Below are 14,656 nucleotides of genomic sequence, written 5' to 3' on the forward strand. Positions count from 1 at the left end.
TACTAAGGATATACAAGTTTGTAATAACAATATCAACCAACATGACCTAATTGATATTGATAAAGCATTCCTCCCAACAACAGCAGAATACAAATTCAAGTGCAACTTCGGGTGCACGTGGAACATTCACCAAGACAGACTGAATTCTGGGCCATAAAACAAGCCTCAACAAATGTAAAAGGACTGAAATCATACAAAGTAAATCTCTAAGCACAATGAGATTAAACTAAAAATCAATAACTTAAAGAAATTTGAAAAATTCTCAAAATACTTACAAATTAAACAATACTCTTCTAAATAATCCATAGGTAAAAGAAAAAAAACACAAGGAAAATTTTTAAAATTCTGGACTAAATGAAAGTGAAAACACAACATACCAAAATATGTGAGATGTAGCTAAAGCAATACTTAAGGGGAATTTACAGCATCAAATGCTAAGTAGAAAAGTTCTCAAGCCAACGATCTATGATTCACCTTAAAAAACTAGGAAGAGAAGGAAATTTTAAAAAACTGAATGGAAGTAAATAATAAATATACACACAAATATCAATGAACTACGTAAGAAACATGTTAGAGAAAAATCAATGAAACTAGGGACTTCCCTGGCAGTCCAGTGATTAAAACGTCGCCTTCCAGTGCAGGGGGTGCAGGTTCGATCCCTGATCGGGGAGCTAAGATCCCATATGCCTTGCGGCCAAAAAGCCAAAACATAAAACAGAAACAATATTGTAACAAATTCAATAAAGACTGTAAAAATGGTCCACATAAGAAAAAAGAAATCAATGAAACTAAAAGCTGGTTCTCTGAAAAGATCAAGAAAATTGGTAAACCTATACCTAGAGTTATCAGAAAAAAAACAGTAGACACAAATTACCAATACAAAGAATGAAAGCGGGGACATCACTACAAATCCTACAAACATTACAGGGATTAGAAGTGGATATTATAAACAATTTTATGCACATACATTTCTTGAAATAAAGATATTATTAAAGTTCACACAAGAAGAAATATTCATATTCCTGTATCTATTTTAAAAACTGAAATTGCAGTTGGACTCCTTCTCACAAAGAAAATGTCAGGGCCAGACAAAATCTACCAAACACATAAGGAAGAAATAGTACCAATTTTTCACAAACTCTTGCAGAAAAAGATGAGAGGGGAACATTTCCCAGTATTTTATGAAGCCAGCATTACCCTGATACCCAAACCTGACCAAGAAAGAAAACTACATACCAGTATCCTTCATGAAGACAGATGCAAACCCCCTAAAAAACAGGCTATTGAATCCAGCAATATATAAAAAGGATATTACATTATGATTAAGTGTGCTTTAGCCAGGATTGCAAGTTTCACTTAACATCGGAAATCAGTTAATGTAACTCACTGTATTAATAGAATGAAAAAGAGAAGCCATATGATTATTCAATAGTTCCAGAAAAAACATTTGACATAATTCACTACTCACTCAAGATAAAAGCTCTAAACTAATTAGGGCTAGAAGGGTATCTAGAAAAAAACATAGTCAAAAATGCTTAATGGTTAAAGACTAAATACCTTCCCCCTAAGACTGGAAACCAGGCAAGTATGTCCACTTCAATACATCTATTCAACACTGTACTGGAGGTTCTAGCCACAAATATAATACAAGGAAAAGAAATAAAAGGGATAAAGATTCAAAAGGAAGGAGTAAATCTGATATTTGCAGACAACGTGATGTCTATGTAGAAAATCTTAAGTACTCTACCAAAGAAGCTACTAAATCTAATAAGTGAATTTAGCAAAAGTTGCAGGATACAAGGTAAATATACAAAAAAATGTACTGCATTTCTATATGCTAGCAATGAGAAAATGGACACTTTTTTTAAAAAAAACTATCATTTACTGCAACTTTCCTATAAACCTAATAATATTTAAAATTAAAAGTTTATGAAAAACTACCATTGACAACAGTATCAAAATATGAAATACTTAGAGATAAATTTAACAAAATATGTGCAAGACATACTCTGAAACCTAACACTACCAAAAAATTAAAGATCTAAATAAATGGAGAGATACACCATTTTTATAGATTAAAAAATTCAATATTGTTAAAATTTACATCCTCTATTAGTTTCCTATGGTTGCTATAACAAACTACTATGAACTTGATGGTTTAAAACAATACACATTTATTCTCTTATAGTTCTGCAGGCTAAAGGTCCACAATGGGGTTCACTACATTAAAACTAAGGTGTCAGCAGAGCCATGTCTCCAGAGACTAGGAGAGAATCCATTCCTTGCCTTTTCAAGTTTCTAGAGCTGCATTCCTTGCACTACCTTGGGCCCCTTCCTCCATCATCAAAATCAGAAGGGCAGCGTCTTCAAATCTCTTTCTCTGCCTCAATCGCATTGCCTTCTCCTCCTAATAGTATCTCCTTCTGCCTCCCTCTTATATGGAAACCCATGAATGCATTTAGGGCCTGCCTGGATAATCCAGAATACTCTCCCCATCTCAAGATCTTTAACTTAATTACATCTTTTGCCATATAAGATAATAGTCACCTTTTTGCCACAGAAGGTAATATACACAGGTTCCATGGATTAGGAAGTAGGTATCTCTGAGGGACATTATTTAGCCTACCATACTCATCAGATTATTCAAAAGATTCGATGCATGTAGTCCCATTTTTGCTTTTGTTTCTCCTGCCTGAGGAGACATATCCAAAAAAATATTGCTAAGACTGATGTCAAAGAGCATACTGCCTATGTCTTCTTCTAGGATTTTTATGGTTTCAGGTCTTACATTTAAGTCTTTAATCCATTTAAGTCTTTAATCATTTCTGTATATGGTATGAGAAAGTAGTCTAGTTTGATAACATCTTACGCTGTCAGAATGGCTATTATTAAAAAAACAACAACAGATAACAAGTGTTGGTGAGGATGTGAAGAAAAGGGAACCCCTGTGCACTGCTGGCAGGAACATAAATTGGTGCAACCACTATGGAAAATGGTATAGAGGTTCCTCAAAAAATGAAAAATAGAACTACCATGTGATCCAGCAATTCCACTCCTGGAGATTTATCTGAAGAAAACAAAAACACTAATTCAAAAAGACATATGTACCCCTATGTTCACTGCAGCCTTATTTACAGTAGCTAAGATATAGAGGCACCCTAAGTGCCCATTGATAGATGAATGTTTAAAAAAGATGTGGAGAGTGTGTGTGTGTGTGTGTGTGTGTGTGTGTGTAATGGAATATTACTCAGCCACAAAAAAGAATGAAATCTTGTCATTTGTGACAACATGGATGAACATACATGGTATTATGCTAAGTGAAATAAGTCAGACAGAGAAAGACAAATACTGTATAAGTGCATTTATATGTGGACTCTAAAAAAGCAAATTAACAAACATAACAAAACAGAGTCATAGATACAGAAAATAAACAGGTGGCTGCCAGAGGGGAGGAGAGGAAAGGAGGAGAGAAATAAGTGAGGGAGATTAAGAAGTACAACTTCCAGCTACAAAATAAATGAGTCATGGGTATGAAATGTACAGTGTGGGGAATATAGTCAAAAATAATATAATATCTTTGAATAGTGACAGATGGTAACTAGACTTATTGTGGTGATCATTTAAGAATGTATAGAAATATAGAATCACTAGGTTGTACACCAGGAACTAACATAATCTTGTAGGTCAATTATACCTCAGAAAAAAACAAACCGATAGAAAAAAAGATTAGATTTGTGGTTACCAGAGGTCAGGGTTAGGGGAGGGGGAATTGGATGAAGTCAGTCAAAAGGTAGAAACTTCCTGTTATAAGATAAATAAGTATTAGACAGGTATTTTACAACATGATAAATGTAATTAACACTGCCATATGTTACACATGAAAGTTGTTAAGAGAGTACATCCTAAGAGTTCTCACCGCAATGAAAAATATATTTTTTCTTTTTCTTTTATTTTGTATCTATATGAGATGATTAATGGTCACTAAACTTACTGTGGTAATAATTTCATGATGTATGTAAGTCAAATCAATATGCTGTATCTAAGCTTACGCAGTGCTGTATGTCACATATATTCCAATGAAACTGGAAGGAAAAAAACACACAATAAAGCAAGGTGCAATAAAGCAAGACACAATAAAACGAGGTATGCCTGTATGCATTTAAGGTTCCACCATGTCTTTTTATGGCTTGATAGCTCATTTCCTTTTAGTGTTAAACAAGATTCCACTGGAATAAATAATAAACCACAGTTTATTTATCCATTCACCCTTTGAGGGACATCTTGGTTGCTTCCAAGTTTTGGCAACTATGAATAAAGCTGCTATAAATATATATATATAAAAGATTCAGTGCAATGCCAATGAAAATCCAAGCAGCCCCTTCTGCAGAAATTGACATACTCGCTCTAAAAATTATATGAAAATGCAAAAGACCTCAAATGGGCAGAACAATTGTGAGAAAGAACAAAGTTGGAGAAACTATACTTATACTGCATGTTTTCATGGCTTACTATAGAGCTACAATAATCAAGACAATGTAGGATTAGCATCAGGAGAGACACAGAGAACAGAATACAGTCCAAAAACATGCCTGTGCATACATGGTAAAAGGTGCCAAGGCAATTCAATAGAGAAACAATCGGGCTTCTATAAATGGTGCTGAAACAACTGGATAGATGGGAAAAATGAACCTAGACTCTTAACCTCACAGCATATGACAATCGTTGCTAAGGAGGTAGAGCAAATGGAACCCTCATATACTGCTGGTAGGAATGCAGTGTAGCCACTTCAGAAAGCACTTTGGTAGTTTCTCATAAAGCTAAATATACCCTTACTCTACAGCCCAGCAATCCCATACCTAGGTATTTACTTAAGAGAAAGGAAAACAGATGTCCACACAAAGACTTGTGTTCAAATGTTCAAAGCAGCTTTATTTATAATAGCCACTGGAAACAACCCAAGTGTCCAAAAACGGCTGAATGGTTAAACCAACTGAGGTATGTCTATTCAAATGGCATGCTCATCAGCAGGAAAAAGGAACAAACTAGGGATGCATGCAACAACATAGATGACCTCAAATGCACTATACTAAGTAAAGTAGCTCAGACTGAAAACACAACACACTGTACGACTCCACTTATTTGACATTGTGGAAAAGGCAAAAGTATAGATGCAGAAAACAGATCACCCGTGATTACCCGTGGCTGTGTTGGGGGAAAGGATGACTACAAAAGCACACGAGGGAAGATTCTGCAGTGACAGAACTTTTCTATATCTCTATCTTTGGGTGGTGCTTACACAAGTGAATAGGTTTATCAAAACTCATAGGACTGTGCACTAAAAAACGGTAAAATTTACTGCATGTAAAACATACTTCAATAAACCTGGCCTATCTATTAATCTATCTAATGTAAATTGACAGAGCCGCTTTGTGGAACAGTATGGAAGCTCTTTAAAAAACTAGAAATAGGGCTTCCCTGGTGGCGCAGTGGTTGAGAGGCCACCTGCTCATGCTGGGAACACGGGTTCGTGCCCCGGTCCGGGAAGATCCCACATGCCGCGGAGCGGCTGGGCCCGTGAGCCGTGGCCGCTGAGCCTGCGCGTCCGGAGCCTGTGCTCCGCAACGGGAGAGGCCACAGCAGTGAGAGGCCCGCGTACCGCAAAAAAAAAAAAAAAAAAAAGTCAAACCAATTAGAAGAAAGGAGATGACACAGGTTTACTGTGACTGAGTAAGGACAAGAGAAGCAGTTTACTAGGACAGTAATTTGATCAATTAGACTTCAAAACAAAAAGCATTAAAATGACTAATAAAGAAAATCTAAATAATGAAAATCTAACAACATGACCATAGAATATGGAAATAATCTGACAATATTTCTTGTACAAATACACAAATATACATTGTGGGCTTCTACATGCTACTACTAAATCATGACAGATAAAGCAGACAAAGTTCCTAAGGAAATTATGGAAATGAACGCTAGAGTTGATAAAAATAGCATGGTTCTATCGAAGCAAACAAAAGATGCTTTCTTTACATGTGTACAGAATTTTTCCAGAGGGAAGAAAAGGATCATGGGGCACCAATACAAAATACACACAAATCTAACTTAAAACTTTAAAAACTGTTTGAGCGTATGGGAAAGAAACAGTCTCTGCCCCGAAGATGCTCAAAGACTAAGAGGAGCAGAGGGGGATCAAGCAACTATATATCATGGCAAACTGGGACATGGAAGGTTCATTTCCCTGGGAGAGCTGGGAAAGGAGATGGGGTTTGGGGATAGGGAATTCCAGAAAAAGGGAAGACGATTCTTTAAAGCATGAGACAGTATTTTGTACCCCAGGAGACTAGAACACGTGGAGTACGTTCTGTAAATCTTGGGGTGGGGAGTGCTGGGGAGACAGGAGAAAAGGCACCAGAGGAAACAAGGGAAAGGTAGAATGGGGGATTTGAATATCAAGGTAAAGTCCTTAGAATTTATTACTAGGCAATAGGGGGCCACTGAAGATTTTCTGAGCAAAAGAGTGACAGAAGGTAGAGAAGAGTGTGTAAGGTAGATGGTAGTTGGTAGAGACTGGAGGCAGAAATTCTACACAAGTCATAATAAACTAACAAAATAGACTGAAAATTGCCTAACCTGGGACTTCCCTGGTGGTGCAGTGGTTAAGAACCCGCCTGCCAATGCAGGGCACACGGGTTCGAGCCCTGGTCCGGGAAGATCCCACGTGCCACGGAGCAAGTAAGCCTGTGCGCCGCAACTACTGAGCCTGCACTCTAGAGCCCGCGAGCCACAACTACTGAAGCCTGCGAGCCACAACTACTGAAGCCTGCGCGCTGCAACTAGTGAAGCCCACGTGCCTAGAGCCCATGCTCCGCAACGAGAAGCCACCACAATGAGAAGCCCTCGCACCGCAAAAGAGAGTAGCCCCCGCTCGCCGCAACTAGAGAAAGCCCGCACACAGCAATGAAGACCCAGTGCAACCCAAAAAAATAAATAAAATAAAATAAACCATGATAACTGTAGAGGAAAAAAAAGAGTGATAAAAAGCTCCAAATATAAAAAAAAATTTTAAATAAAAATAAAAATAAAAAAAGCCTAAACTACTATGAGTTACTTTTCAAGAAACATTCAGACCAGAATCCAAGTATAGAAACAGACTGCTCAATTCTCCACAAATCAGCAAATGGAGGTTCCAATGGATATTCTGGCATCAAACCACTACTTCCTTAATTTCACTTTTCCAATTACACCTTAAAAGTGAATTTACCCCACTTTCATCTGAGTCTGTAATGCCAGTACAAGATCACTGAGTAGCGTCACGTGGGTCAAACTACAAAGCTAGCATCCTCTCTGAAATGTACACAGAGCTTTCTGCTTGAGCCTCAAATTCCCTCTCTCCACCTTGGGGGGAAGGGAAAAAGGATTTAGGGAGGGAGGGAATATACCTAGTAAAGAGATGACACTGTGCGTATAAACGTTCTATTATCTTGTTTTCCGCAAGTCAAAAGAATGCAGCTGGACTCTTTTTAGACCCATCAGTTTTCTCCAGTGAAAGCTGCTGGCTTTAACTGGAGCAGGCACACATGCGCACACACACATGGTCTGGGTGACACATCCCTGTGAGCGCCTCTCTGTTTACAACTTTAGAGAATAGCTCCAACTGACAAACTGCTAATTGACACTCTCCCAACGTTTTAAAGGAACTGCACCTCTTACACTGAGCAGAACCTTACGAACAAAATTTAAAGTCATTTACTGACAAGAAAGTACAAAAGCCAAATAAAAACAAATCACTCTTGAGGAGGACTAGACAGAGCCCAGGCCTGTGGGAACTGTTTCCCAGCTGTGTGGTTGTGCGTGGGTCACTCTCTCCTCATTGGGTTGCTCCTATATCCACTCATGGAGATAAGGGGATATGAGAGCCCTGTGTAAATGATGGATTTTACCCATTTTAGCTGCTACTAGTATTACAAAAGAGAGAAGTTATAACAATCTCATTTAGCCATCATTTTTCTCACTATTAGGTCAATAGGTGACAAACTACGAATCGTCAGTTATAAAGAGCCTATCTCCAGAGTTGAAGGCTTTCATCTTAAATTCTAGCCTCCTCGTACAGGCATGGCCTATGATCAGGCAAGGCAATTAGAAACCCCAAGCTCAATACTGGGAAGCTTCACTCCCAAAGTCCTAGGAAACTACCTAAAATGCCTCCAATCCACTGTCTCTCCCCTGCAACAGAGTTCCCCAATGGCTCACGTCTATCTGTACTCAACACCCACTCACTCAGCACACTTATCGAACACCGCAGCATCCTGGCCTTCAAAGAGCTCACAGCCAAGAAAAACGTGCGTGTAATTAGCAAGTAATGGGAATGACAGCTTTGAAACCAGAAATTCTGCATTCAAGTGAGACGTGTCTCCTTTAAACGGTCTCCCTGGGAGGCAATGCACTAATTCCACTTCCTTGCTCAAACCATCTTTGGAGCTTTCCTCCTGGAATCGCCTTGAGAGCCTGCAGTCCGTTTTTTGAATACCCCCAGTGGTGCCAAATCTTGACTGAGAGTGGATTTTTGGAAACGGCCAAAAGTCAGTCAGAGCCAAGTTTAGTGGATAGGATGTGTGATCAAACTAGGCAGCACTATTTTGGTTAAAAAATGATATATGATTATAAAGCAATGAGATGGATTTTCTTACAGGATTTGCTTCCAAGGAAATTTCAAATGAGTAACAAGGGGTATGAGCAATGGAGTAGGTATATATTTACCTTTTCCCTAAGTAACTTCTTTGAAAGATAATACTCATTTAGATGCGTAAGCTCGAATACAAGGTTTGCTTTGCTTAATCACAACTCATAAACAGAAGGCTCCTTAGTATATCGGGCCTCCTATACCACGGCTGGGGTGGGCAGATGCTACTAAATCAGAAGGGGGGCATATGAATACCGGAAAGAGCACAGGTTGCAGAAGGAAACCAACTTGTTCGACTCCTGACTTGGCCCCTCACCGCCTATGTGACTTCAGGGAATTCACAAGCTAAGACTCTGCAAAACAAGGCTGATATCGAACTCAGAGGGCTGTTGTGAAGGTTCAAGATAATGGGTGCAGAGCAGTGATACTGTGCCTGGCACGTGGTAGGTGTCCCGGAAGTCACAGCTATTATTAATAGCCTCAGTATAATCAACAAGCTTTTCTTACTATAGGTAGTTTGAGGTGACAGAATGACAGATAAACAGACAGTTGGGTGGTGAAGAGTTCATTAACAGTACCAACATACACTCACTATTGATGGATCTGGAGGCTGCTTTAAAAAAAAAACAGTAATGTGTCAAAAACATTTACAGTAATTGTTAACACTACGTGTAGTATTTTTAAGTCACGTGACAAGCGTTGCCCGCAATGCCCCTACCACACTGACCTTTCAGCACTGTCTTAACACACCAGGCCCTCCCATGACCCCGCGCCTCTGCATACTTTGTCCCTTCTAAGATGTCTTTCCTGCCCTCTTGTCTGACAAAAGCCTATAACTATATCCTTCAGAATCGAGCTGTGGAACCTTCCCTGTCCACGCTAGACAGAATTAGTGGCTCTGCCCCTTGTGTTCCTGCAGCACTGGGTTCTTTGGTTCTTGTGCCTGGAACGCCTTGTCCCGTGTTGAATTTTAATGTTTCTATTTCTGCTTCTTCCACCGGGCTCGAGCGGGGAGGGACCACGTCCCATTCACTCTTGTACTTTGGGCACCCGGCACATCTCTGGCACACAGTAGGAACCAGGGGGATGTGTGATGAAGTAATGCTTTACATATACTTTACAAATGCCTCTTAAAGGTCAGGTAGCTGCCTGTTGTTAATTACCCACAATCACATTCATGTTTCCAGACTTCAAATAAGAGACAAGATCACTCACACGGACTCCAGAATGGCTTTACATGTTGCAGCATATGGAAGCTTCTAAATGCTACTGACCTCAGGGCTCCATCCCCACACGACGGAATGCTCAGAGCAGCGCTCCTCAGCCTTTGTCCCAGTCCAGGACACCTGCGGGATGCACCACACTCCATCTGGAGCTCACTGCGGCTGACTCAGAAGTTCTAGCAGAGTTCTCACAGCCTTCGAGCACTGCCTGGCTACCAGGGCTGAAGGGCCTTCTCTGAGCCAGCAACTGCACAAGGAAGCAGAGAATCCCAAGGCTCCGTGGTGCGGACAGGGTGCCGGCTTAATGCCACCTACTCCCAGATCTCTAGCTCCCAGGAACACCTCACGATCCAAGTTTGTCAATTCCGTATACTTCTAGGAGTTTGCCTATTCAATAAATAGGGCTCCCTAGCTGTTAGGAAGCCTTGGGCATTCAGGGAAGGACTTGGTGGGTCCGGGGTGTCTGTTTCAGCAAGCCTTAACCTATGTAACTAAAAAGAAGCTTATGATCAACCAGTTCTGAGCCAGATGGAAATAGGCATCTGAGTGTTGACAGCTGTGAATCATTCTCTGTCAGTGTAGTTTTCCAGAGCCTTGGCAATACAGCAGCGGATTCAGACTCCCAAGATCAAAAGGTTGGAAAGGAGATCTGAAGCCATGGCCCATGCCTTGGGGCCCACCAAACCATGACAGTGACTATTCCTGTGACATACACAATCCACAGAGTCAAGGCAGCCATGGTCTGCTTAGTGTCGTGGTGTTCCCAGCTCTCCAATGGAATGGCTGCATCCTGAAGGAGGGAAGAAGGTGAGAGGAAAGAGAACCAGGCCGCAGACCATGAGGAAGGCAGTGACTCGGGAGAGTGAGTCGTTCGTTCGTTCATTCATTCATTCTTCCATCCATCCCGCAAATACTTTTTGAGCCAGGTACTATTCCAGGTATGCAGGGTACCATAACACGCAGAGTCATGGCCCTGCCCCCATGGAGCTTAGAGTTTCATAGGGGAGACAGGCATTAGTCAAACAAGGGTACAGATGAGTGTATGATGGAGGAACACAGCACACTACACAGACTGTACAAACAGGGCGCAGTGCGCTGGGCGGGGAAGTCAGAAAAGCTGCCCTCGGCAAGCAACAAGTGAGCTGAGATCTCAAGGAGAAACAGAAGCTAACAAGGTAAGGAGGAGAGGAGGAGAGAGAGGGAAAAACTCCCGGCAAAGAGAACAGTATGTGCTAATGTGCTGGGCTAGGAGGGAGGTGTTGAACTGGCTCTGGATTCCAGGCGGGGAGCGAGGAAGCAGCACCAAGGTTTGAGGCCCTGGCACAAGGTTTCCTCCTGTCTCCAGCCCTCAGTTTTGCTCTTCGAGCTGTCTGGAAGGTCCTCCTCAGCATGGAGCAAAAACTAAAGAACAATGTCGAAAACGAGGTGTGCCCACGAGACATGACACACCACCAGCTGAGAAGTGGCACCTGCCGACATCAGCTGGCCACCGTCTCAGGAGTCCCCACTGTGAGGAAACATGGCTCTCTCCCACTGACTCAACACGGCATCAGGAAAATGAAAACGAAAATGGCATCCTATAAAAGACCTTCAAACTTTTCAGGGAGATGTGCATCTCAATCCCAATAGAGTTAAAAGGGTTGATAAGTACGTTGATGTTGACTATAAACCTGTTTAGATACCTGGTATTTAATTGTCATTTTCCTGTGCCAATTTCCGGGGGCGGGGCGGCGGGGGGCGGGGGCAGAAAGAAGCTACTACAGGAAAAAATGGTTAAGGATGCTATCTGGGCAGCACTATTTTGTTTCAGCAAGTGTTAGCCAGTTCCATCACTCCAGGCAGCTCTTTGTGGCTTCCGAATGATCTGTCACCTTGCAAAGTTGTCCTGGAACTTTCTATTTGTAAAGCGCTTTGCAATCAATCATTAATTTGGCCTCTCTATCCTGCTGAGAGATTATACTCATTCTGCCTATAAAACAGACAGGTAAGTGAGCGGCCCAAGGACACAAAACAATTCAGCTTTTACTTATCTTTCTTATCACCATCGTCAAACAATGTAGATACACAAGGCCTATCCAACTCCGGCACCAGCCCTGCTACCCTGGAGACCAATCCTAACCCCTAGGAACAGCAGAGGAAGGCGCTGCAGTCAGTTCTCAGTTACCTGCTCTCAACAAGCTCCTCTATGCAGAGCGCCTTCAAGGCCAACAGTGATAATGACTGCACTGTGATGGGGACACTGGCCCTCCAGACTAAACAGAACATGAACTCGGTAGTGCTCAAAGAGCAATAAGAGCACCCAGTAAGTCACAATGGCTCGAACCTTAAAATGTCAGCGTCCCTAAGGAGACTGCACTCCCAACACACACACACACACACACACTCATCCTCTCTCTCTCCCAAGACACGCCCCACAAGCGGCCTGGAAGGTGGTCTCCACTGGGCTCCCACAGCACAACACTGCACACTGTGCCGTCAATCATGTACTGGCCTGCCCTTCTCCACCCGCGCGCTGGGCCCTCTCAGCAGCTGAAGCAGACGGCATGGGACCTGGCATAGGAAAGGTTTACTGAGTGCGTGCCTTCCACCACCAAATAAGGGAGCTAGGCACTCCCTTCACAGAGCAGTGGACTTCGGAGATCAGCTAGGCCAACTCCTTACTTTTCAGATGAGCAGAGGATCCCCCAGTTACATACGGCCTGCTCTCCAATCCAGGTCTTTAGGTTCAGTTTAGTTCCACAAACATTTGATAAGTGCCTACTATGTGTCAGACACAGTGGGAGCTGCGGGGAATAGAGATTTGAGCAGGAGACGGTCTCTGCTTTAGGGAGTTCACAGCCTGGGGAGGTAAGAGAGTTACAGAACACTTGGTCAAGTCCAAGGACAGACGCTCGATTCCTTAGCCAGTGTTCCTTCCCTCCAGTCCACTGGCCAGTCCCCATCTGGGAAACAGGACAGCAATATCTGTTTCCTGCAAGTAAACTTATAGTCAAGACTGAAGAGAAAACGTGTACGGAAAATTGTCGGGTTTACCCCCCAAAAGCGTTATGTAAGGTCCTGCCATACCCTGACACGGACTCCAAGGATTCAACAGTGTTTCAGACATCAGTTCCACAAAGAAGCAAACAAGCAAGGGATGGGCATACGTCCAAGGGAAATCTCAAGGGCTTGGAGGAACTGTAGGAAACAGCTGGGGTGGTGGGTAGGGGTGTCGAGTCAAGTGAACCGGCCCTGGCGCGGGGGACGCATGGCAGGCAGCGGGTGCCAGAAGATGGAGCGGAGAGAGGGAAGTTGGGACAGCGACGAGGGAGGGAGGGCAAGCGGAGAGGCGCGGGGTTCCCGCGGGGCGGGGACCGCGGCCGGGAGGTTCTAGATGGGGCGGCGGGCCGGGGGCTGAAGGCAGCGGGCGCGGAAGGAGGCAGCGGGCCGGCGCCGAGGCCGATTGGTTTTCCGGGGAGGCTCGGGCAGGCCCCGCCGCCCGCCACAGCATCACGGACGCCGTGCCTCCCCGAGCCGTGCGGGCGGCGCCTCACCTCGGGTTGAAGTCCTGGAAGAGGCCCCTCAGGTTCATGGCGGAGAACTTCACCGCGCCGTCCTCCTCCTCCTCCTCCCCCCGCCCCCCGCGCCGCGCAGCCTGCACGTTACAGCGGGTTCATGGTGCCAGCGCGAGCCGCGTCCCAGTCGCTGACGCCGCCGCCGCCGCCGCCACCGCCCTGAGAAACCTGAGCCGCACCTCCCACCCCTCCTTCCGGGCTTCCGTAGGCCGCCGCGCATGCGCCCCGAGCCCCGCCCGGCAGGCCCGAGCAGTGCCGCTTTCCCGGCTCACAGTGCGCGGAGGCCTCGGCCCTCGGCTCCGCGCCCGGAGGAGGAGGGGGCGGGGGCGACGGAGGCTGGGGGGACCGGGAACCCGGGGGAGGGCGCGGAGAGCCGAGCGGGATCGCTGACTCGGCGCAGGCCTGCGGGGAGCGAGCGCGCCGCCGGCGAGTCCCGCGGGGAGGTCTTCGCGGACACCTGTCACCTTGGCCCGCGCTGCCTTCTGGAGGTTTCCTCCAGCGAGAACTGAGCCTTGGGGCTAGTGGCCCCGAGTGACACGTTGCATTTTGGCCATCTCCTCCCAGGCCTTCACCTGTCAAATCTGTCAGTGACTGCGTCTCAACTTCCCTCCCAAGGCCCAGGCCAGCGCGTGGAGATATGCTGGCAGTCCCAAGCTCAGGCTACCCTGCACCAGTCATCTGCCCTCCCTACCGCCTTCCCCTCCTCGGTTGCCTCTCTCCGTTGGCAGCGGACCTGTTCACTGGGTTGGCGGGGGTGAGGGTAGAGGTGCCCAAACTGGAAATGTGGAAGCCATCCTCGCTTTGCTAACCTAGTTCAGAGACTCCTTGCCTCCTGCCCAGACTCTCTGGTCACCTCCCACCCGGCCCAGCTCTTTCTCCACTCTAAGCCATGCTATTTATAACTGCAAGGTTCATTTTCTGTGGGCAAGTCAACATCTTTGAGCCTCATTTTTTCTCCTCTGCAAAATGGAGATGATAAAATCTACTTCCTAAACTTGTTGGGAAGATTCAATGAGCTAGCGTGCATAACACACTGCCTGGTGCACACTAGGTGCTCAGAGAATGCTGTTGCTATCTGGTGCTTCTTCAGGGGCCTACCTCCTCAAGGATTCTGTTTACTTTTGGAATTAGAGAGCAGGACAAGCTCACGGCAGGTGGCCTGGTCTACCTTCTTCACTTCGGCTGATTTAAGA

The 14,656-nt window shown here is 44.4% G+C and overlaps 1 protein-coding gene across 1 annotated transcript in view; it reads right to left on the reverse strand.

The window, feature by feature from the left end:
• The window catches only part of TMEM185A (transmembrane protein 185A), a 31,336-nt gene extending 17,716 nt beyond the window's left edge, over positions 1–13,620 (reverse strand). Inside the window, exon 1 of the mRNA XM_022561116.3 lies at positions 13,443–13,620. Within this exon, the coding sequence (XP_022416824.1) occupies positions 13,443–13,480 (38 nt within the window). The 5' untranslated portion in view covers positions 13,481–13,620. The remainder of the gene's footprint in view (positions 1–13,442) is intronic.
• Between the last annotated feature and the right edge of the window lie 1,036 nt (positions 13,621–14,656).

Source organism: Delphinapterus leucas, chromosome X, assembly GCF_059928025.1.
Source record: "Delphinapterus leucas isolate spDelLeu-1000000601 "Yukka" chromosome X, BTC_Dleu_Yukka2, whole genome shotgun sequence".
Classification (NCBI taxonomy): Eukaryota; Metazoa; Chordata; class Mammalia; order Artiodactyla; family Monodontidae; genus Delphinapterus; species Delphinapterus leucas.